At 41.6% G+C, this 20,927-nt stretch overlaps 1 protein-coding gene and 4 non-coding genes across 5 annotated transcripts; 1 reads left to right on the top strand and 4 right to left on the bottom strand.

Moving 5' to 3' along the window:
• Positions 1-339: 339 nt before the first annotated feature.
• Trnat-ugu lies at positions 340-413 on the bottom strand. Its single transcript has one exon. It is a non-coding gene; the product is annotated as a tRNA-Thr (tRNA).
• A 2,199-nt stretch (positions 414-2,612) lies between these two features.
• Trnal-aag lies at positions 2,613-2,694 on the bottom strand. Its single transcript has one exon. It is a non-coding gene; the product is annotated as a tRNA-Leu (tRNA).
• A 1,290-nt stretch (positions 2,695-3,984) lies between these two features.
• Positions 3,985-4,057, top strand: Trnam-cau. The gene has a single exon. It is a non-coding gene; the product is annotated as a tRNA-Met (tRNA).
• A 3,743-nt stretch (positions 4,058-7,800) lies between these two features.
• On the bottom strand, positions 7,801-7,874 carry Trnat-cgu. The gene has a single exon. It is a non-coding gene; the product is annotated as a tRNA-Thr (tRNA).
• A 4,927-nt stretch (positions 7,875-12,801) lies between these two features.
• Positions 12,802-18,517, bottom strand: Gpx6 (glutathione peroxidase 6). Its single transcript, XM_042683787.1, has 5 exons — positions 18,418-18,517; positions 17,680-17,833; positions 15,162-15,279; positions 14,635-14,734; positions 12,802-13,008 (listed from the first exon to the last, which is right to left on the bottom strand). The coding sequence occupies exons 1-5, from the start codon at positions 18,502-18,504 to the stop codon at positions 12,802-12,804; spliced, it is 666 nt and encodes a 221-aa protein (XP_042539721.1). The 5' UTR covers positions 18,505-18,517.
• Between the last annotated feature and the right edge of the window lie 2,410 nt (positions 18,518-20,927).

Raw genomic sequence — 20,927 nt, 5'->3', positions numbered from 1 at the left:
TTCCCCTGGCATGTGGAACTGTACAGTGGTTGGGTGCATAGAAAGAAGTCAATAAATAATGTCACGTTATGGTCAGAATAATGGAAGATGTGAACATATGAAATGAAATCAATCAACCAAAGATCAGTGCTTAACTTAAAAAACCAATTCTTTCAACCTAGGTCATTTTGTCATTTCTGACTATTCTTAACATCTCCAAAGGCAAGTGTGACCTTGCACATACCCTGACGCTCTACATTTTACTACTTTGCGTACATTTTGTGCTTTTCACTTATACAAATTCTTGAAATCAGCTACAGAAGAGGACTTTACTTAATACCTATTTATATAAGGAAAACAAGGCCCCACTGGGAGTCGAACCCAGGATCTCCTGTTTACAAGACAGGTGCTTTAACCAACTAAGCCATGGAGCCCACCTGCTACTCAGGTTTGATATACTGTGTCTTGGACGTTAAATACTCCTGATCCAGAGTTTCTACGATTTATGTAATTTACCATAAGAAAACAGACTCCACAAAGTGATTTTACTTCGCTAGACGCATTGCGGAACAAACACTAGCAGGAAGGTTCCCCGTTGCTTAAATATTACAGCCAAAAACGCTACACTTCATCCAAGGATAACCATCCAGTGAGAGCTGAGACTATCCATTTTTTCTGAACGACATAGTCTTCTAAAGCGCACACTTCCCTTGTCTTTTTAAACTTGGATTCTGCGTTCGAAGGGTTGATGGGGATCTCGGAGGAAGGAACTCCAGGGAGACTCGAATGCTGAGTTTGGGTACTTGGCGTCTCACCTGCGCGGGACTGTGGCGGGAGCATCCGCGCGTCTCAGAGTGGTTGCTTCTGGGCTCATTTTTCTACAGTCCTCATCTCACGCTCACTCAGATCCAGTAGGTTTTCTTACTTTATCTCCGTGGGCAGCCCGGATAAGACCTCGGGATCTTTTTAAACATTAACTGTGCGTTAGAAAAGGTTAGAGAATCTACACTGACTTATAATTACAAAGTTCGAGGTGAGGATCAGTGGTCACCTTCATGTTTACAAATTTGTTTTTATTTTTTGTTTATTTATGGGGGGCGGGGAAGGGTCCTGGGACAGGCCTCTGTGTCTGAGCTTTTGTGCCCGTAGCTAGCGTTCTATACCACTTGAGCCACAGCTCCACTTCCGGCCTTTTAAAACGTTTTATCAGGATGTCTTCTGATACCAAATTTCAAATAAACATAAATTTACAAAGAATGGAAACGCACAAGCGTAAGTATCAGTAAGACAAAGTGTTTCATACAACGTTGATGGTGAAAACTATTTTTCAAAAAGAATAAAGGATTGCTGTAATTCACTACATGGGAAAAAAAAGTTGTATTACCATCCCCTCAAACAATGCGTAAGCAAATGAGAAAAAAAATCAAAAGCAAAAATTGTGGGAGGAAAATGTGATTTGCATTTTTAAAAGTTGAACTTTCCTAGAATATAAGTACCTTCTTCATCTCAGAAAAAAAATAATTTCAACTCATAAGAAAAATGTGCAAATGATGTGGACATCAACTTCTTGGAAAAAGAAATACAACTAGCTCTAGAAATGACTGTTAATTCATACTAATTAATTTCTATTATAACTATAATGAATAGACCATTCATGTTACTTTCAATAAGAGAAACAAAAACGAGTGTGGGGGCAGAAGCAGGAAAATCAACTTTCTTCTTTTAACTGTATTTTTTTTGACTTTTCTTTCTTCCTACTGGGGATCAAACCCAGGACGTTGCACTTGGTAGGTAAGCGCTTTGCCACTGAGCTACATCCCAGCCCAGGAACCAACTTCTAAGACAGATGGGTTGTGTAGCATAACCCGGAGACTTTTTTTTTTTTAAGAAGAAGGAGGAGGAAGATGAGGAAGAGGAGGATGAGGAGGAGGGTGGAGGGGAGAGGAGGAGGAGAAGGAGCAGGAGGAGGAGGAGGAGGAAGAGGAGAAGAAAGAGGAGGAAGAGGAGGAAGAGGAGGAGAAACAGGAACAAGGAGAGAATAAGGACAGGAGGAAAAAGGAAAGAAATTCTCTAAAATCACATATTTGTAGATGCCAATATACAATTGGCTTAGCCCAATATTATTTGTGTTGTTAAAAGTGACATTGAGATAAAAATAAGATATATCCATACAATAGAATGCCATGGAGACAAAAGGAAGAGGTTCTTTCTTGATATGAAAATACATGAAGCAGAAAAGTCACAGTACAGTAGACTAAGTCTGAAAAATATAAAGTGTGAAGAAAGCAATACACTTCTATTGGCTTGCACGTGCAAAATACATGCTTTAAATGTAACTCTAGACTCCATATGGTTGCTCAAAAGAATTGTGTGACCAGTAAAACTGGATGTGAAAAGAGGTAGACTTTCATTGTGATTGTACTCTTACTTACAATGGAGAAAAATTGAACCCCTGTGCTCTACTTATTTCTGTATGAGTATTTCAAATACGAAGAAGTAACGTTCCTTTGGAGACCAACTCTAATTCTTGAGTGAGATCTAAGCCGTTACAGAACTGTTTAAGTTATGAGTCTTTCATGAAACAAAGCGCCTGTGTATTCCCAAGCAATTTATAGATCTTGTTACAAGAAAACTGGCAGCGGTGGGATTCGAACCCACGCCCCCGAAGAGACTGGAGCCTTAATCCAGCGCCTTAGACCGCTCGGCCACGCTACCACCCACAGATGTGCCTTGCAACTTAATAGTATAAAAGAGATCGGTGTGCTCTCTCCACCAACTTTTTTCTTTTCTTTTTTTTTTTAAGAACATTTTTATACAAATGATTTCCAACCACCCATCACATCGGCAAACAATTTCAGCTCTCAAAATTCGAGAACTGCACCCCAGAGACTGCGGTTCATTCTGAGCTCTAATACAAGACCGAATAAAGGAACCGAAGCCAACACCCAGCAGGCATCAAACCCCAGCAGTCGGTTTGGAATGGGATTTCTTATTTGCATAGAAAGAGAACAGTGTAGGCAGACCTGTGGGCCGCTGAAAGTCTTCATTTCCAACATTCAGCGAGAGGATTCGTTTGCAAATGGGGCGGGGCTCCCCGTCCTTTTCAAAGGCTCCAAACCACAGCGCCATTGGCAATTGGGCAGAACAAATTAATTGATTTGCTTTGCTCCTAAGTAAAATGGAGACAATATGACTTTCCTTTAGCTCTGGTGACATTGTTCAAAAACCAATAATCAACAATAAAATAGCAGTTTTATTTTCAAGCAAGTACTTTTAAATTGCTGAAAAAGAGTTATCTGACTCGTCATAAACGCTCCAGAAAGTTTGCCATCACACAGGATTCACAGAGAAGTATTTTGTGTCAAGTGTTCAATGTGTTAAGTGATAGTGTGAGATGTTAGTTCACAGATGGTGAAGTTTTTCAAATTAAGTAACATGATGCCCGCAACACAATTCATTAATTCACAGATGAATTCTGTAACTAAAATAAAGAGAAGGCACATGGAAGATTGATACATGATTCACAATTGACAGTGTAGGACATGTTCTCAAATTGCCTTACCTTGCAATCCAGAATGTTAGTTTTCCATTCTAAGTTACCCCAGTCCAGCCTCCCCTCCCCCCATGTCATCTGTCTTTATCTTGGGCTCTTTTGAAGTTGCATTCAGGTTACCCATGTGTGGGTAACATGGTTGGTAAAGAAAGCCGAGGTAAGTGAGGAACTCCAGAGCCTTGTTGCGGCCTGGGGGGGTCTTCACACTTGTTCTAATGTGTCACTTTCTAGCTACATCTTTACCCATGCTGTGTGAGGCATTTAAACAAGGCGAAAATCCTAACACGATTTGGGGCAGCAGTGAGGAACATATCTAAAGGAACAATAAACAGACGATAGAACATCCATCATCATTTGCTACCTTGTCATAAAGAGTCAAACTCTTCAGAAAAGCTATGTACTCACGCAAAAATTAGAACCAATGGATTTACCCAAAACCCCTAGTAACCAGTGCCTTCTTAGCGCAGTAGGCAGCGCGTCAGTCTCATAATCTGAAGGTCCTGAGTTCGAGCCTCAGAGAAGGCAGCTGTGTTTTTTGTCACTATGTTCATGCAGTTGAGAGAAAATGCCCAAAGGAAGAGAAAATTATCCAGCCCATCATGCTTTATGATATTGTCTAGATTCTAGGGCAATTGTTAATGTGACTACAAAAAAAATCTGGGTCTTTTTGCTGTGTCACTTTCTTTGTTCACAACAGTTTTTAAATTCTCTGACCACAGGATATTACAAGTTCTACCTTCTAATGTAAGGCTGTGTTAGTTACCTCCTACTACTGCCCTAGAAAATTAGCACACATTTTTCCATTTCAAATAAACACAGAGTGTATTCCTGCATATTTTTGGAGGTTCTCCCGAGCTAAGATGAAACTAGGGCAGAGCTGCCTTCCTTCTGGGAGCTCCAGGAAGGAATCCATTTCTTCTCTTCATCAGGTTCTAGAGCCCGGCGGCATTGTTTGGCCCTGGGGACATTGGAGACCTCTGCTCTGGCCCTGAGAATCGCCCGCAGTCTAATACATACTTGTTTGGTGACGAAGCCTTACAATAGCAAGTATCTCCCACCAGGTGGCGCAGTTTGAGTAAAACAACACAATTCCTCAGTTAAAAGACACCTGTATGCATCTAACCAGGGGACCAAACTCTTGCTTGGAGTTACCAGGAGCATGAAAGCTGAATTTCAAAAGCAGGAGGCTTCTTCTAGAGTAAAACCTGCAAGAAAACTGTCCACAAAAACCATAACTTCCCTGCAGCTGAAGGCAATAAACATTTGGAAATAAACACGATGTGGACAATTGCTACTGACACGTATTGCGATTACAGGACAACTATCTCTGAACCATAGAGAGGCAATCACCACCTTTGCATCCATGAAGAAACACCTCTGCTGGGGGTGGGGGGGTCACATGTCCATTTGGGCTCCAATCAGACCTAGGAACCTTTTTTCACAGCCCAAGCAACACAGGATGTTCCCATGGGCATATGATGGACTTAATACACAATGGGATGGGAGGGACGGGGAAAGCTGGAATGAATGATGTTGCAAGCAACAATTACCCACACACACACACAAGCCCACCAACTTGAGGATACCTTGAGTGTAAACCCTGTCTCAAGAAAGCCATTTGGATCTTAAACATTGCACCCAAGTGGGAGAGCTGTAAAGCTATGCAGGGCAACCCTGAGCTTGTGAGGACTACCTTGGCTAGATCTGAGGAATTTCAATATATGTCCATCCATTCTTCTTTGTCTGATGAATGCATTCCCCAGGGATGATTTGTGATTTGGGGTTGATGTAGTGCCACACACAGAGACCCTCACAGTCTAATCCAGAGACACAGTGTCCTTCAGGTTATAAAAGATGCTAGTACCAAGAGGAAATGTTACCAAGAGGAAAAATCAAGGACAAAAAACACACTATTTGGAGGACTTCATTTAAAAAACAAGCAAAAAAAACTCCACAAGAGCTGGACACCAATGGTTCATACCTGTAATCCTAGCTGCTCAAGAGTCTGAAATCTGAAGATCTTGAATGGATGCTAGCCCAAGCAGGTAAGTCTGTGAGACTCTTACCTCCAATTAACCACCAAAAACCCAGAAGTGGAGCGCTGGCTCAAGGGGTAGAGTACTAGCCTTGAGCCAAAATGCTCAGGGATAACACCCAGGCCTTGACTTCCAGCTGCAGGACTGGACCTAAAAAAGAGAAAAGAAAAAGCACACAAGAAATCCCTCTACATTGTATATGCACTCCGTGTACATGCTATACACATAAGTACATGCTTCTGTAATCAAGTTTATAGTTAATATTCTTTAAGATGCAGCACTTCAGACAAGATGTATTGAACAGAACCTTTGCCTGGCAATAGCACCTCAATGAGAATAAATTTCTCCCTCTTTTTTTTTTTTGCTGATAAAACCTCCTTATGCATCAAACTCCTTGAAGATGCAGTTTATTATGACACTTGTCATCCTGTGAGAAGCCCTGTTTATTGTTCAGTTGGGCATTTCTCTATGGAAATTGTTACTGTAGGACCCAGAAAAGCAGCCCAGATAGCTATACCTGAAAAATCCTCTCAAGAGCATTTCTGGCCTGGGAACCCTTGTGGAGTGAGAAGAGGGAGTGGAAAAACAATGTTGAATTTACCTCTCCAGACTGAAGTCCTTTCCATCTTGTTCACCCAGGCTTGCTCTTGAGGCTTGGTCAGAACTCAGCAACATGTATCTTCCTCAAGCCATCAATGGGTCCAGGTATCAAGTGACTGCCTTGATCCATGTTAGGTGACAGATACAGCCTAGAGTCAGTCCTTTGCTTTTAATAGAACTCATTTCCTGGCAGGAAAAAAAAATCCCTGCATTAAAATAAGCATCATCAATATCTACGGACATTTGGTGCCATACCCTGGATGATTTCTCTTTTGGCTATTAAATTGAGATAGCATGGAATTAGACTAGACAGCTTTTTATCAACAGGGCTGTGACAGGTGTTACCTGTGCCTCTCTAAGATTATGTCTTCCTCTGTAGAACTCATTAGACAATCATGAATTTACCCATGAAAGAAGGATATTTTATCTGGGGGAGGGGGGTGGTCCTAGAACCCACTGTCAGGTAAACAAAACAACCTCTTGGGAGGATAAATGGACAGCTGGTTTCATTCTGCTCTCACTATTTCAATAATAAGGCCAATTTAAACCCCTAACATACTTATTCACCATGAACACCAGAAGATTGTGCAGTCTTCAGATGTACCCACACCCATTTCTAGGTTGTATACTATCCTTTGCTTGCTTTACTGATGCATTTTCTTAGCCTTGACCTTGAGGTGTCCTAAAATTCTATTTTGTGACCGTAACATGAACCCAGGACCCAAGGGCCAGGTAAAGATCTCCTCCCTTTTGGAGATCTCCCTGGAGCCTCACTGGTTCTTGTAACAAGTCTCCAGTTTATAAGATTCCACCAGAGGATAGACTTCCCGGATAATTGCCAGCCAATAAGTATAACTTACTTGAGTGTCAGTTACACCAACCATCTCTTGTTCCTTCCTAGTTGCTTGCTTTTACTTGACTCTAAAAAAATCACTGTTTGGGGAGGTCACACAGCTGAGCTACATATTTTATAGTCTCTTACTAGCTTTGCTATAGATAACCACTCTGAAGCATGTGTTAGGATGATAATGGCTATCTACATGACATTTCCTAGTGTCCTCTTCAAAATAACAAGCATAGAGCTGGCCAAACATCAGTGGTAGAGTGTTTATTTAGCATGTGGAGAGCTCTGGATTTTATTCCAAGCAATGCAAAAGAATAAGAAACAAAACAAAAAGAAAAAAACAAAAAAGAAACTTGCCCCTACAGTGTAGTTTTCTTCTATAAATTAATAGTAGGTTGATTATTCAATAATTTGTTATCTTATGAAATCAGTTATAGAGCTGGAGAATGTTAGGATCTGGATCTACATACATACCTATATTATGTACATAGATATACACATATATAGATATCAGTGCTTTAAAATAGGTACATGGTGACTGAGGCTGCTCCAAAACATGTCAGCATCATTTAATGTTAAACCTATGTAATAAGTGATTGAGGTAAGACCCATGAATTATTTTGGCAGTGTTTTGAATCTGAATTGTTTTCTTTCAATAAATCTACTTCTTTTCAAAAGTAAGAAAACTCACCGGGTTTCAGTCAAACAACCTGTATTTGTACAGTTGTACAGTTGTGCTGTAGGTGCCGTGAGAAATCTGGGAAATCAGAGAAGGAAAAAGGAAAGGAAGGCCCTACTGGGAGTCGAACCCAGGATCTCCTGTTTACGAGACAGGCGCTTTAACCAACTGAGCCATAGGGCCACAGCAAGGGGGAGAAAAAAAAGAGCCAAATCTATCTTATTTTATTTCAATTTGGGTGAAAAAATTGAGTTCACACTATCTGGTGATACTCGGTTGTGTTCCAAAATCACACCAACTCCAGCTGTTTCACTCCTCTGCATGTGCTACAGATATAAAAATACATAAGGGGAAAAATACACGAGGGAAAGAAAACACGAAGGCAGTTAACAGAGTCAAACAACAGATTTTTTTCCTATTATTGCAAGGACAAAAAAGGTATTTCAGAAATATGAAGTTACCCGATTCGTGATTTAAAACAAAACAAAAACCATACAATACAAGGCAGGCGAATAGATGATATGTCTGAATAGTTAGTCAGTGTATGTATGTAGTCCACCTTTGGATCTTCCAGGCGTTAACATTATGCTGTTTTGTAGAATGGGAACTTCTTTGCACAACCACTTAAAGATATTTAAAAAAAATAACTGGCTAAAAGTAACCCGGTCACTTGTTTAGGGAACCCGAAACAGCCCAATTTGCCAGTGGCTTGGTGGGTGCTAAGGCCATCTTCAGCCACAGGTGGCTGCTCGCTTAGGTCCTTTTGGAACCTCCAAATGACATCTGATCCCTTAGAGCCCATTGGGAGAAAGGTGCAGAGGCGTGGGCGTGGCCGGCGGCAGGATGCTTTGCAGCTTTGGCCTGGAGGGGCCGGCGGATGCTGGAAGCCTCTGACCCCGAAAAGGCTGGGGTGTGTGACTCAGTTTCTCCCTTGGTCCTCTTCTCTTCCTCCCGGGCCTTTTTATTCCATTCTCCACTCAAGATGTTTTGAAAAAAATCTTCTCGTAAACGAGATAACGCATTCTCCTCTCTTACCTGGTCCTTGCACTACCACGAACACACGCACGCATGCACGCACGCACGCTGGGTCCCGGGGATTTGCAGGGAACGGGGCCTGGGATTAGGAACGTGAATGCAGCTGTGATCCTGGGACAAGGCCGGGGGAAGGGCTCCAGGGAGGGAGCGGAGGACCGCGGGCGGGTCCCCGGGCCCCAGACACTGGCAGAGACTGAGAACCACCGAGGCCTAAAGGGAAGGGAGGCTGGGATCGGAGGAGACCCAGAGACCAGGGACCCAGCTCGATTGCGCTCGTGGGGTTGGAGTGGAGAGGACATTGCCCAAGGCCGGACAGGATGCAAAGCCTGCGTCAAAAGCAAATGGGTCCCGGATTTGAACTTGGAGAATGAAGGTCTTCAACTCATAAAAGACTTTAAAAAGGCGGTGGAGAGGGGGTGGATCTGGCCGCACAGATGTTTCTTTGCGCCTCTTTAGCAAATAAGGATTTCATGACACAAGCAAATTTCATGACACAAGCAAGCAAATTTCATGACACAAGCAAGGACTTGTTATCCTCGTGGATGGAGATAGAAGGCGAGGAGAGGGGGAGGAAACACTCTGAAATCAACTTCCAGCCGCCAAACGCAGCTGCAAAATTTAAGGCCCAAAACCGGTCCCAAAGTGATTTTTAAACCTTTTTTTGTCAATGATTGATTTTTAAATGGAGAGAGAGAGAGAGCGCGCTCATATTTTCAATAAAAGAAACCACGTGATTTATTAGAAAGCGAAGCAAATAGACATTTCATAGAAAGGAAAAGCAATGGCTTTAAGAATTTTGAAAACGTTGGGAAGTTGGCTCAGTGGTAGAGCGCTTGCCTTGCATGCCTGAGGCCCTGGGTTTGATTCCTCAGCACCATACAAGCAAAAAGAAAAAAGCGGGAAGTGGCTCTGTGACTCAAGTGGTAGAGCGCTAGCCTTGAGCTGAAGAGCTGAGGGACAGCACCCAGAGTTCAGGCTCTACGACCGGACCAAAAAAAAAAAAGAATTTTGAAAACGTTTTAATGTAATTTTAGGGGAATAATAATACTACTAACGACCCTGCTTTCATCGGGTGGCCATTTAGTATCCATAACTGCACTAGGATTGAATCCATTTGCCTAGCAAGTGCCAGGCCCCGAATATTAAAATCAGTACTGCAAAAGAAGATACTTCACCTCGAAAGTTTTCCAAGCCCATAACTGCTGGTCAGGGCTTATCCCAAGGCTCTCTCTCTCCCTTCCATCAGGGATTGCATAGGGTGATTTATCCTGAAGCGACATTCCAGCAGAAAACCCATCCTTACTTCCCTCTCCTTTGCCCTGTCCTATTTCAAGGATTTCCTTTCTTTTGAAAGCAGTCTCTCAGTTATGTGTGTGCTTGAGATTTGTTCAAGCCTTCCTGATCTGCCTAAACACCTTTGCCAAAAACTTTATGAGCCACAGAGACTTTAGTGATTGTAGATGCCTGGTAGTTTGTTTTTGGAGTAGTTTACCTGATTTGCATGATAAATGGTGGGAACTTTTGGTTGGAAGACAAAAAATCCGAAGCCATCATTGTAGCTGTGGTGATAACAGTAGTAACAATGCTAGTACTATCAACTATCAGGATAGATGTGAACTCCTGAGACATTTCTGGACAATCTACAGAAGATACAGTATATAGATTCTCTTTGGGACTGAGATCTGTTGTAGGAACTGATTGAGGAAGAGACAAATAACATTTTTCCCCCTTGGTCTTCTCTTAATAAAGACTTTCACATAACTATTATCATCACCAGCATCTAGACTGCTGCTCCCACACCTGCTCCTCCCCTAGACTCACATTCCACCACCAATAGAAGTATCTGGTTTCCCTGGCTTTGGCTTTCCCCTAGAACATTTCTTTTCTCTTCAGGGACAGCCACTGGAGGGCATCAGGAGCATAGAAACTGTTTTTCTCAGAGCAGCAGTAGATTGAGACTGAAGGCTGCTGGGTGTACACCCTCAGGCTGAAGATTGCCCCATCCCCTTCCTTCCTTGCTGTGGAGATGTTATTCCTCTGAACTGTTTACTTTTGTAAACAACTATGAATGCTAGGTTTTACAGGAACCAGGTCTGAAGAGGACTTTACATACCATGTCATTCCATCTGCCTCCTCTCGCTACTTCCTGGATTTTGCTTGTCCTGACCTGAAAATTGTGAGAGATCTGGAATCCCCCTGAGAATTGTTAAGGTCCCTGGGTGTTAAGAACTTCAGACACTAAGGAGAAATGCAAAATTGAAACTCCATTTCTGCATGTTTCTGTGAGCTCCTTGCTGCCATAAATGGAACCAAATCCTATGGCTTATAGTCAATGATGGCCAGATTTTTTTTTTCTTTAGTCCAGTTTTTCCTTACCAGATTTTGAGTTCAAGAAGATAAAACAACCTGGCATAGTTGGCTCATGCCAATAGCCCTAGCCATTCAGGACAGCATTGGCAGATAAATCAGAAGAAAAAAAAACGTAATTAATCAACAAAAGGGCAGAAGTGGAGGTGTGGCTCATGTGGTAGCCTGTGCACAAATAAAAAGCTCAGGGACAACACGCAGGTCCTGAATTCAAGCCCTAGGACCAGCACCAAAAATAAATGAAATTAATGTGCAATATTAAAATCTAAAAGCACATTTAAAAATGAAACAGCAGAGCAGTGACAAAAGGCATAGCAGAAACAGGGCCTAAATTAGCCAGATATCCTTAAGGAGAATAATCTGTCTCATTATCTACCCAGCTTCTTCTTCTTTTTTAGTTAATTGGAGATAAAAGCCTCACATACTTTCTTGCCTGGACTGGCTCTGAACCACAATCATCATATCTCAGCTTCCTGAGGTGCTAGGAATTCAGATGTGAGCCACCAGCACACAGATACACATTAATTTTATCCACAGAAATGTATGTGTATTTCTTGTTGAGAGAGAAGATGGTTTTCATAAGCAAAAAGTCCTCTCATGTAGAGACTTGACTGAAAGTCCTGGATGAATGGTATGGAGGGCCTGAGTGTAAAAGGTCTCTAACAAGAGCAATATGCCTACAAATTGTCCCCATTGCTCTCAAATGTGCCAGACCAATCTCCAGAGTACTTTTGGAAAAAAATGTTAAAGAGCAACGTAAGAAAGTCAGAAGCACATAGGTAAGAGAAAGAAGAAATATAGCTACAGCTGGGCACTGGTGCTCACACCTATAATCTTAGCTACTCAGGAGGCTGAGATCTGAGGACTGTGGTTCAAAACCAGCCCAAGCATGAAGGTATGGCTATAGACATACTATAGGACTAGGAAAATATCACACAGAGCCTGGTTGATGCACTTTTTCTTTATTATTTGAGACAATAAGAAGAATGAGTTTAAAGTTTAGAAAGTCTCAGAGTGAGGAGAAAGCCCAGCATTCAGAATAAAGGGATATCCTTGCCCAAGTGCCTGACCTGAATGCACTAAAGGGACAGGCACCAAGGAAGATTTCTGGTAGAGTCTGACCCATAGGGGATTTGAGACCTACCATCATAGAGATGCCCCGCTCTTCAAATGATAGGCTTTCTGCTCTCACTCTGCTTTAGAATCCTCTAAGAACTATAGGTAACAGGGGAAGAAGGGAGAATCGATTTGTGTGAGGGAAAGCTTTATAATGCATACTCAGCTTGGAGGACAGAGGATGCAGAAGAGACTTAGAGAATCTGACTGCCAGTTCCTGCTTTCTTTAAACCATCAGGACAGAGAAGAATAGATGTAACAATCTACAGGGATTATTTTCTTACAGACACAAGATGTTTGTAAGTATAGCTTGGGAAAACCTGATATTTCAAAATCAAACATTTAACTAGATAGGCACACAACTATGTATATACATCACCCAACCCATTTCTATGTCTATTCACACACACCTAGCTGCACACCTCCATAAAAGGCTGTACACACGCAAAATGTGTGCAGCTACATAGACAGCACAGAATGGTTTGGAAATATTGAAGTTTAGGTAGGAAAGAATATGGAGTAAAGATACACTCTGTTTCCCATGTCCTTCAGGTGGAAAGCAGGGCAGCTGCTTCTGCCAGAGGCTTGTGTGTTACTGGGTATCAGACACATTTAGGTACTGAATGATATCTGACTTGACCGTGCTCACTGGAATCTTGTGGAACCAGCGCATGACGGGGACTCCATCAGGCCCTACCAGAAACTTCTCAAAGTTCCAGCGGATGTCATGGATCTTCATGGGTTCCCAGAAGAGTTGTCTTGATGAGCCCAAAAGTTCAGAAGTTGGAGGGCAGGAATTCTGAGGCAGAGACCCAAATTGTGAAAAGATAATTATTTGTGTGTCTGGGTGATTCAATCTTCCCACCTCTACTCACCATTATATACTTTAATATTTTAATGATTTGACATTTCAGTTTGTCAGCACCAGTATACCAAATGCCAGTCTTAGTAGGCATTAGAAACCGTCATTGTAAACAGAAAGGATTCCCTCTTTCTTTTTCTTTTTCTTTTTTTTTTTTTTTTTTTTTTTGCCAGTTCCATAGCTTGAACTCTGGGCCTGGACATTGTCCCAGAGCTTTTGTGTTTAAGCCGTGTTCCACCACTTGACCCACCACCTCATTTTTGTTTTTAGTGATTTCTTGTTTTTTTTGTAGTTCAGTTAAGAGTCTCACTGATTTTCCTGCCTAGCTTGCTTCTAACTGTGATTCTCAGACCTCAGCCTCCCGAGTAGCTAGGATTACAGGCATGTATCACCAGCACCTGGTTTTGCTCTTTCTCCTCTCTCATGATTTGTTCATGGTGCATCAGAAAGAAAAAATAGCTTTGATTTCCTTGGCCAAATCATATCATTTCTGAAATTTCAGGTATTTTGGATGAAAACTAATAGGTTCCTAGAGCTTGGGAGTTCCATGGGCCAGTAAGATTTAATGGCTATGTATTGGAAACTAATTTAGTATAATCAACATTCATTTTGACAATAAAAAAAAGTTCAAAGTGGAAGACCTGGCTCAAGTGGTGGAGCACCTGCGTAGCAAATATAAAGCCCCAAATATAAAACCCCATTACTTACTGCTGAGAGAAAAAAGAAAAATTCAAAATCTACTATTACCATAAATCCACAAATTAAAGAATTTTAAAATATTAGTCTTTTTTTTCTGCGTATGTGGTGCTGAGGAATCAAACCCAGGGCCTCATGCATGCCAGGCAAGCGCTCTACCACTGAGCCACCTTCCCAGCCCCAAAATATTAGTCTTAATTACTTCAAATTGATGTCGCTATTTTTTGAGCAAGAAAAAAAATCAGTATATCTGGCATAACTAATTATCAGAATAAATGTGGTCTTTTATATTTTATTGAAAAAGCTGAGGTTTTTAAGAAACTCTTTACATTGTCTCTTAATTTTCCTGCTTTCTGAAGATGGGTGAAAATATCAACAAAGTCTAGCCTTGTCCTACATGCCAGTGTTTAAAGACAGGTGACCTAAAATACCCTTGGAGGTCCTTTTATCTTTGCATTTTGTGATTCTAACATACGGTGGCTCTTATCTGGACACTCTACCTTACCCATGTGAATCTTTGTGTCCTGGTTTACTATTAGCTCCTTCAAGGAAGAGATACTAGCCTATAATATTTGTTCATTCATATCACACAGCTCCTTATACAAACAAGGGCCTGATAAATGATTATTGAGTGAATGAATGATTATCACTCAGTAGAAGGAGATAGTCCATGTCAAACTATTATATGTGTTTTTTGGTTTGGGTTTTTTTTTTAATACTTAAAACCAAATAATAAACATTGTCATGATCCTTGAACTTATCTGAGCTTCTCTTTCTAGGGAATCTCACCCCAATCCTAGATACCAGCTCCATTGCTTTTAGAGCATCTCTACCTAAACAATCTCTAGAAGGTTTATGTTCACTCACCTTCAAGAAGGTAAAGACCTTTTGTTCATTTTCTCCATTAACATCTCCTTTCTCAAAGAGCTGGAAATTAGGGACAAAGCCACCACCTGGACGCACATACCTGCAAAGAATCAGAATGTTCCCAAAAGGATATAAATTAAATAAAAAGGAAATAGTAATGACCAACAACAATTCCCCACAAAGGGAAATCAAAAATAAAGAGGAAGAGCTGCAAACAGGGAAGGTAAGGAAAGAGACATCTTTGGGAACCAAGACTTCAAGGAGTAGGCTTCATTTCCATTTTCTCTATATTCTCTCCTCTCCTGTGGACATTTTTTTCTCATTAGATCTTTCCCTACTCTTAAAGGTAGAGAGACTACTTGAACGCTACCAATAGGACTAAATTAAATGCAAAGGATCGTGGTGGTAATTTTGAATCCATTGATCTCTCTCATACAACCTAGAAGTTTATAGAATGGGAGGACAGCTAGGCAGAAGGAATAAAAAGGACCATGACAGCCTTTGTAATGTCCTTTTCAGACACTCACTTGAGCCCAGAGAGGATCTCTGAGTTCTTTCCTGGTTCTTGTTTTCCAAACTGGTTGCAGGGAAAGCCCAACACGATGACATTGGATTGCTTCAGATCCTCCTGTAGTGCATTCAGTTCTGTAGGGAGAAAATGAATAGCCCAGTCAGCAGGGTCAGAAAGCCTGCCTTGGATAGTGAAAGACCACCAGCCTTTTCCATTGATCATATGAATAAACTGAAGACTATGAAAGGGAAGGTTCAAGCCATTAGAACAAAAACTGTAACAGGTTTCCAGACATTCATCCAAATGACTGCTAGGTTTGTTGGGCAGTGGTTCCCATAAGTGGATGTGTTTTACCTTCCAATGGGCAGCCTTATCTCAAACAAACAGATTGATTAGTATTTTTGTGGAGAATTAGATTTGATTCTGAAGAAAAGCTAGCTATAAATGCTGCTCTCATCATTACTCTGTGGGTTAATGGCTCAGATGTTTTTCTAAGGACAAGCAAACAAAATAGACATAACTCCCTATCCCCTTTCCGACTGTCTCATGACCCCACCTGACACTTGTTACATTTCCAGGTGAACCCTAGCAGTGGTAGAAGGAAACAGAGAAACTCCAATCCAGGCTCCTGAGCATTCTCCACCCTCTCAACAATTTCAGAGAAACTAACTAATGCCATTTGCTTAGAACTAGGTTTTTTACTACACAGGTTTTTATTACAGTTAGGAAGCCTCTGACTTGTCTGCTGGACTTGTACCAGTATTTTCATTGCCAGCTATTTTCAGCTCAGTTACTTGGTTTTCAGAATCAGCCCCAACTATTGTCAATCAGAATCAGCTCCAACTATTGTCAATCAGAATCAGCTCTGCCTGAGGTTCTTGCCTAGGAACCTCTCCCTAAATGGAGCGTACCTTCCTATGGTTGTGTTGTTATTATTGCTGTTGTTGTTTTGTTTTGAGCCCATCTTGGGGCTTCAACTCACGGCCTGGGCACTGTCCCTGAGCTTTTTTTTGCTCAAGATTAGCATTCTACCATTTGAGCCACAGCTCTACTTCTGGCTGTTGTTGGTGGTTAATTGGAAGTAAGCGTCTTAAGGGCTCTTCTGCTCTGGCTGGCTTTGAACACATATCCTCACATCTCAGCACCCTTAGTAGCTAGGATTACAGTCATGAACCACCGGCACCCAGGACCTTCTTGTGTCTATATATTTCTTTAGAATATATAGAAAAAACTTTTATTATTAAAGTATATTGCTATGGGCTGAGAATGTGGCTTAGTGGTAAAATGCTTGACTAGCATGCATGAGTCTAGTTCTTTGGCAAAGTTGAATGAGATGTTCTTTAAAAGTCTCATGATCTTTAAGTGCGTAACTATTCCTTAATAATGAATGTAAGAACTATCCTATCATACACCAGTATAGAATAACACTCAAAATCTTATACAATTATTTTGCTCATAGTTTCAGAGTCCATTCAGGGCTGTTTGGCCCCTGCACCCAGAACATCCTCGAGGAGGCAGGATTGGGAGGAAGAGGTTTTCAACCTCATGGCAAAGGAAAGCAGGAAATGAGAAAGTGTCTGAAACCCAGGTGTAAACTATAAAGGCCCATTTCCACTGACTTGATTCTTCTAACTACAACTTCTAAAGTTTCTAGAACTAAGAAGCTGAGGATCAAGTCTTCAAGACATGAGCCCGTAGGAGACATTTCACATTGAAACCACAAGAGTGATTCGTTGAGACATTTAACAGGATCACTCCACCATCATATCTGAACATATGGAAGAATATGAATGTTGCACAAATCACAAAAACCATCTTGCATTGCTATATTCTTGTCCATCTGAGTGATTTTGCCATTGTTTTGTTTTTTTCTATTTTTTTTTTGGTGGGGGGGATCGGTCATGGGGCTTGAACTCTGGGCCTCAGTTCTTCAGCTCAAGGTGAGTGAGCCACCACTTCTGGTTTTCTGGTGGTTACTTGAAGATGAGAGTTTCACGGCTTTTGCTGCCCAGGCTGGCTTTGAACCACAATCCTCAGATCTCAGCCTCCTGAGTAGCTAGGATTACAGGCGTGAGCTACGGGTGCCCAGCTTGCTTTTGTTTTTTAACCAGTTACAGCTTTCTTCTTCTTTTTCTCTCTCTATGAAGGTATTTATTAACAAACTCAATCACATAACCATCCCCATTTCTTCATTTCCTGGCAGTGTCTAATCCAGATCAAAGCTTTAGTTCCTTGAACCCATCCCCAAATCATCCACTGCAAGCTCAGATTCTATAATACATTTTTTCTAACACTTGGTTCTTTACAGTATATGTTCTTCCTGTGGGGTACAGAATAGCCAATTCAACTTGAGAAAGCCTTAGTTTCCAAATCTGAAGATAATTCTTCTGACATTCAAAGAAGCAAAACAGTAGCAGGATTAAGAGAAGTAGAGTCACATAATCACTTAGCTCTCATTCCCAACAACACACCAGCAGAACCTTCTGACTACCTGACAGAGCTAGTTCTGAAAGCGTTGAAACTTGAGTTCTTACCAGGATACTGAGCTGTCAAGCCTCAGAAGGTGGCCACGTTGACAAACAGAACGTGCTTGCCTGCATATTGCTGAAACTTGATATACTCCTCACCATTAAGAGTGAGGGCTCCATATTCATAAATGGTGCCGGCCACCCCTTTGTCACAATCCACCTGGAATATGATAGAAGTAACTATATGATCCGACAGTTTCCAACATCTCTATTTTCCCCCAGCACTTAACAATTATTCATGCAATATCTTGAAATTCTAAGAACTGAAGCCACTCTTGGAGCATATTCCAATAACTGTCGTCTCCACTTTCTCTGGGTCTCTGATTCAGTACTGTGCTTGAAAACAACCAGATCAGCTCTCCTTTCAATCCATTTACTACTGTATGACTCATTTTCCCGAGCCATAGAGCTGCCCCCAAGTTATAGACTATCATGAATGGGAAAGACTCTGGGCTACCAAATAGCTATCTGTGGGGAATCAGCAAAGGAGAATGCACTGAGGGCAACCATCACCCACTGCCCAGGGCTAGTCCATATATTCAGCTAAAAGAACAACCAGGTGCAGAGAAGATCCACATAAGACACAGTTGATTTAGGCAGAGCAGCCTCTATCACCCACAACAGGAGGGGACAGAAAAGCTGGAAAAGGGATCTCATCCTTCAAGGGGAGGAAAGAATTACTTGAACTTTTGGCAACTGAGTAGGTCATCAGAAAGCAGCCTGGCTCCCATGTGGGGCACCCACCTTCATCTCCTGTGGCTTCAGGGTCTCCTGAGCGAAGCCAGCAAGGAACAGTGGGAAAAGATAAAAGGCCCAAAACTGCTGGACCATGGCTCCTACTACAAGGCAGAGATGAGGCTGTGGTCCTCAAGGATGCTGACCCTTTTTGAGCACCCAGCAGGCACCAGTTTGAAGATGTACCAACCAATCACAGAGTGGCATTCAGACCCACCCATCCACACACCCACCCACACTTCCCCCTCTCTTCTCTCTCTCCTTCACTCCTCTCTACTCCTCCTCATTTGGATTAGGAGGCCCACACTGCTTGTTTGGGTAGCGCTGATGGAGTAAAGAAAGAGGATTTCCTTTTGGGAACCTGAACTATCAATCCCCTCCCCTCTCTAAGCAACTGGCACTTCCAGGAAATACACCACCACTACTGAATCAGAATCTGCTCTTTAACAAAAAATCACCCCATTATGATGACTTGTATGCAAACTAAACTTTGAAAAGCCCTGCCTCAAATTATTGCATCATCCTTTGCCCTGGTGCCTTCCAACTTTTACCTTTCAGACAACAGACCATTGTATTTTCTGCTTATAAAGTGCAGCTGTAGGGGCCTAAATATTTCAGCTGATTTGCTCAGCCTCTGTCCCCTGGAGAAAGCTCCTTGATTTAGGGGAGGCTGCAAATGAGGGGAATGTATTTACCATGTAAGGCTAGCAAGGAGAAAGCTTTGAAATGTGAGTCAAGGACTGCCCTGGGCAGTCCTTAAATGATTGTAATCATTCCTGACCCTCTTAATCCATGAACCTATTTCTTGGGAAGTCCTAATAAGATAACAAGAAAGCTGTTGCAGAATATTTGAATGGCTGTGCCATTGAGTTATGTGCCTAGGCTACTTCCTCTCCTATTCTCTCATCTAACTGCTTTTCAGTATGAAATGTAGGTTCATGAACTTCCCTTGCTCATTTAAGTGATTAGATCTTCCTCTTCAGGCCTAAGCCTCTTACCATTCAGCCCTCCCCATCCACTCTGCCTCTTCCAGGTTCATAAAAAAAAAAAAAATACAAATAAAAAAGCCTCTCTGCCTCTTGGAACTGAAGTCCAAGCAAGGTTGTATTCTTACAAACTCTCCTGGAATATAATCTTTTGTCTCAAGTTTCTGGGCTCTTCTCAAAGACCTATTATCTAAGGCCTGATTATTGATACCTGATCTGGCCTTACAGGTCCCCAAGATCTTTGGGGAATCTATGCAGAAGGCTCGCCTCTTATGGCATATTCCCAAGCTTCAGCTTCTTCCTGTTGTCAGATTATATTTTTTTAAAAAGGGTGAACCATCAGAAATCCTTACAAACGTGCATATAAACTTAAAATTATGAATTGACTTCAAATCTAGAGATTTTTTTTCTCTGTTTCTTAAATCTCCTTTGACTTCTTCAAATATACTAACATTACATGTTGGGAATGTGTTTGCTGTCATTTCCTTCCCGTTACATTCTTGTCCATAGGTGTGCCTACTACTGGCTCATCCTCCAGGATTCTTGAGCAATGAGCAGGCTGTGACCCTAAAACCTTGGTCATCAAGGCAGCCAATCCTGACATGAGATTCTCTTGAGGCTTTTGTCACCACTGCCACAAATTCCACCTTCATTCACCCTCCAGGAAATAATTCTAGAGGCTAATGAGACAAAGGGAGAATGTGGAAAGAGCAATGTGTTCTTTCCATGATTCTTACTTTCGTGGACCAGCGAAGCTGCTACTGTGGACATAAATAAACACATGCTTCTGAAATCCCCACCCTACTCCAACGAGAGAGCTAACAAACTCTCTTGACCACAGAACCAGATGACTCAAAAGAGGCACAGTCCTACTATTTATTCTCTAGGAAGGAGGAAATAGGTTTATCTCCTTAACATTGTATACCAAAATCCATCTTACTCACCTGAGGGGTCAAGATTTATCACTAAAAAAAAAAAAAAAGATGGCTGTATTTACTTCCTTTCAAATTTTCTAGTCAGTATTTTCCCATCTTTTGAGACGTTCCAAACTCTTGGTGATGTAATCTGAACAATTCTCACCTTGAGAAGACCAGGAAATGAGAGGATTGACTCCCAAACTCTAGAATTCTAGTACTCAAATATTTCACCCTGTGTAATTCAAATATGGAAAGAAACAAGCACCAAAATTAAAGGGAAAGACCACTGAGATCTTGCACAGACATTGGCCTTTGTTATGGTAGCTATCAAATAAAAGTAGAGGCAACTAAGTTGGGTTGAAAAGCATATCTCCCATTTGCTTTTCTTTGTTTTTGACCTTTTTTTTTTTGCTTTGATATTTGGAGACAAAGCCTCACTATTTAGGACAGGCTGACTTTGAACTCATTATTGTCCTAATGTCTCTTGAGTGCTGGGATTTCAGGTGTGAGCCACCATGTGCAACTCCCTTTTGATTCTTCAACCTGAACTCAGGGCCTGGGCACTGTCCTGAACTCATTTACTCAAGCTACAGCTCCACTTCTGACCTGTGTGTGT

The sequence above is a fragment of the Dipodomys spectabilis genome, unplaced genomic scaffold (genome assembly GCF_019054845.1).
Source record: "Dipodomys spectabilis isolate Male_0828 unplaced genomic scaffold, ASM1905484v1 ptg000085l, whole genome shotgun sequence".
In the NCBI taxonomy this organism is placed as follows: Eukaryota; Metazoa; Chordata; class Mammalia; order Rodentia; family Heteromyidae; genus Dipodomys; species Dipodomys spectabilis.
This window is presented reverse-complemented; position numbering and strand designations above follow the sequence as displayed.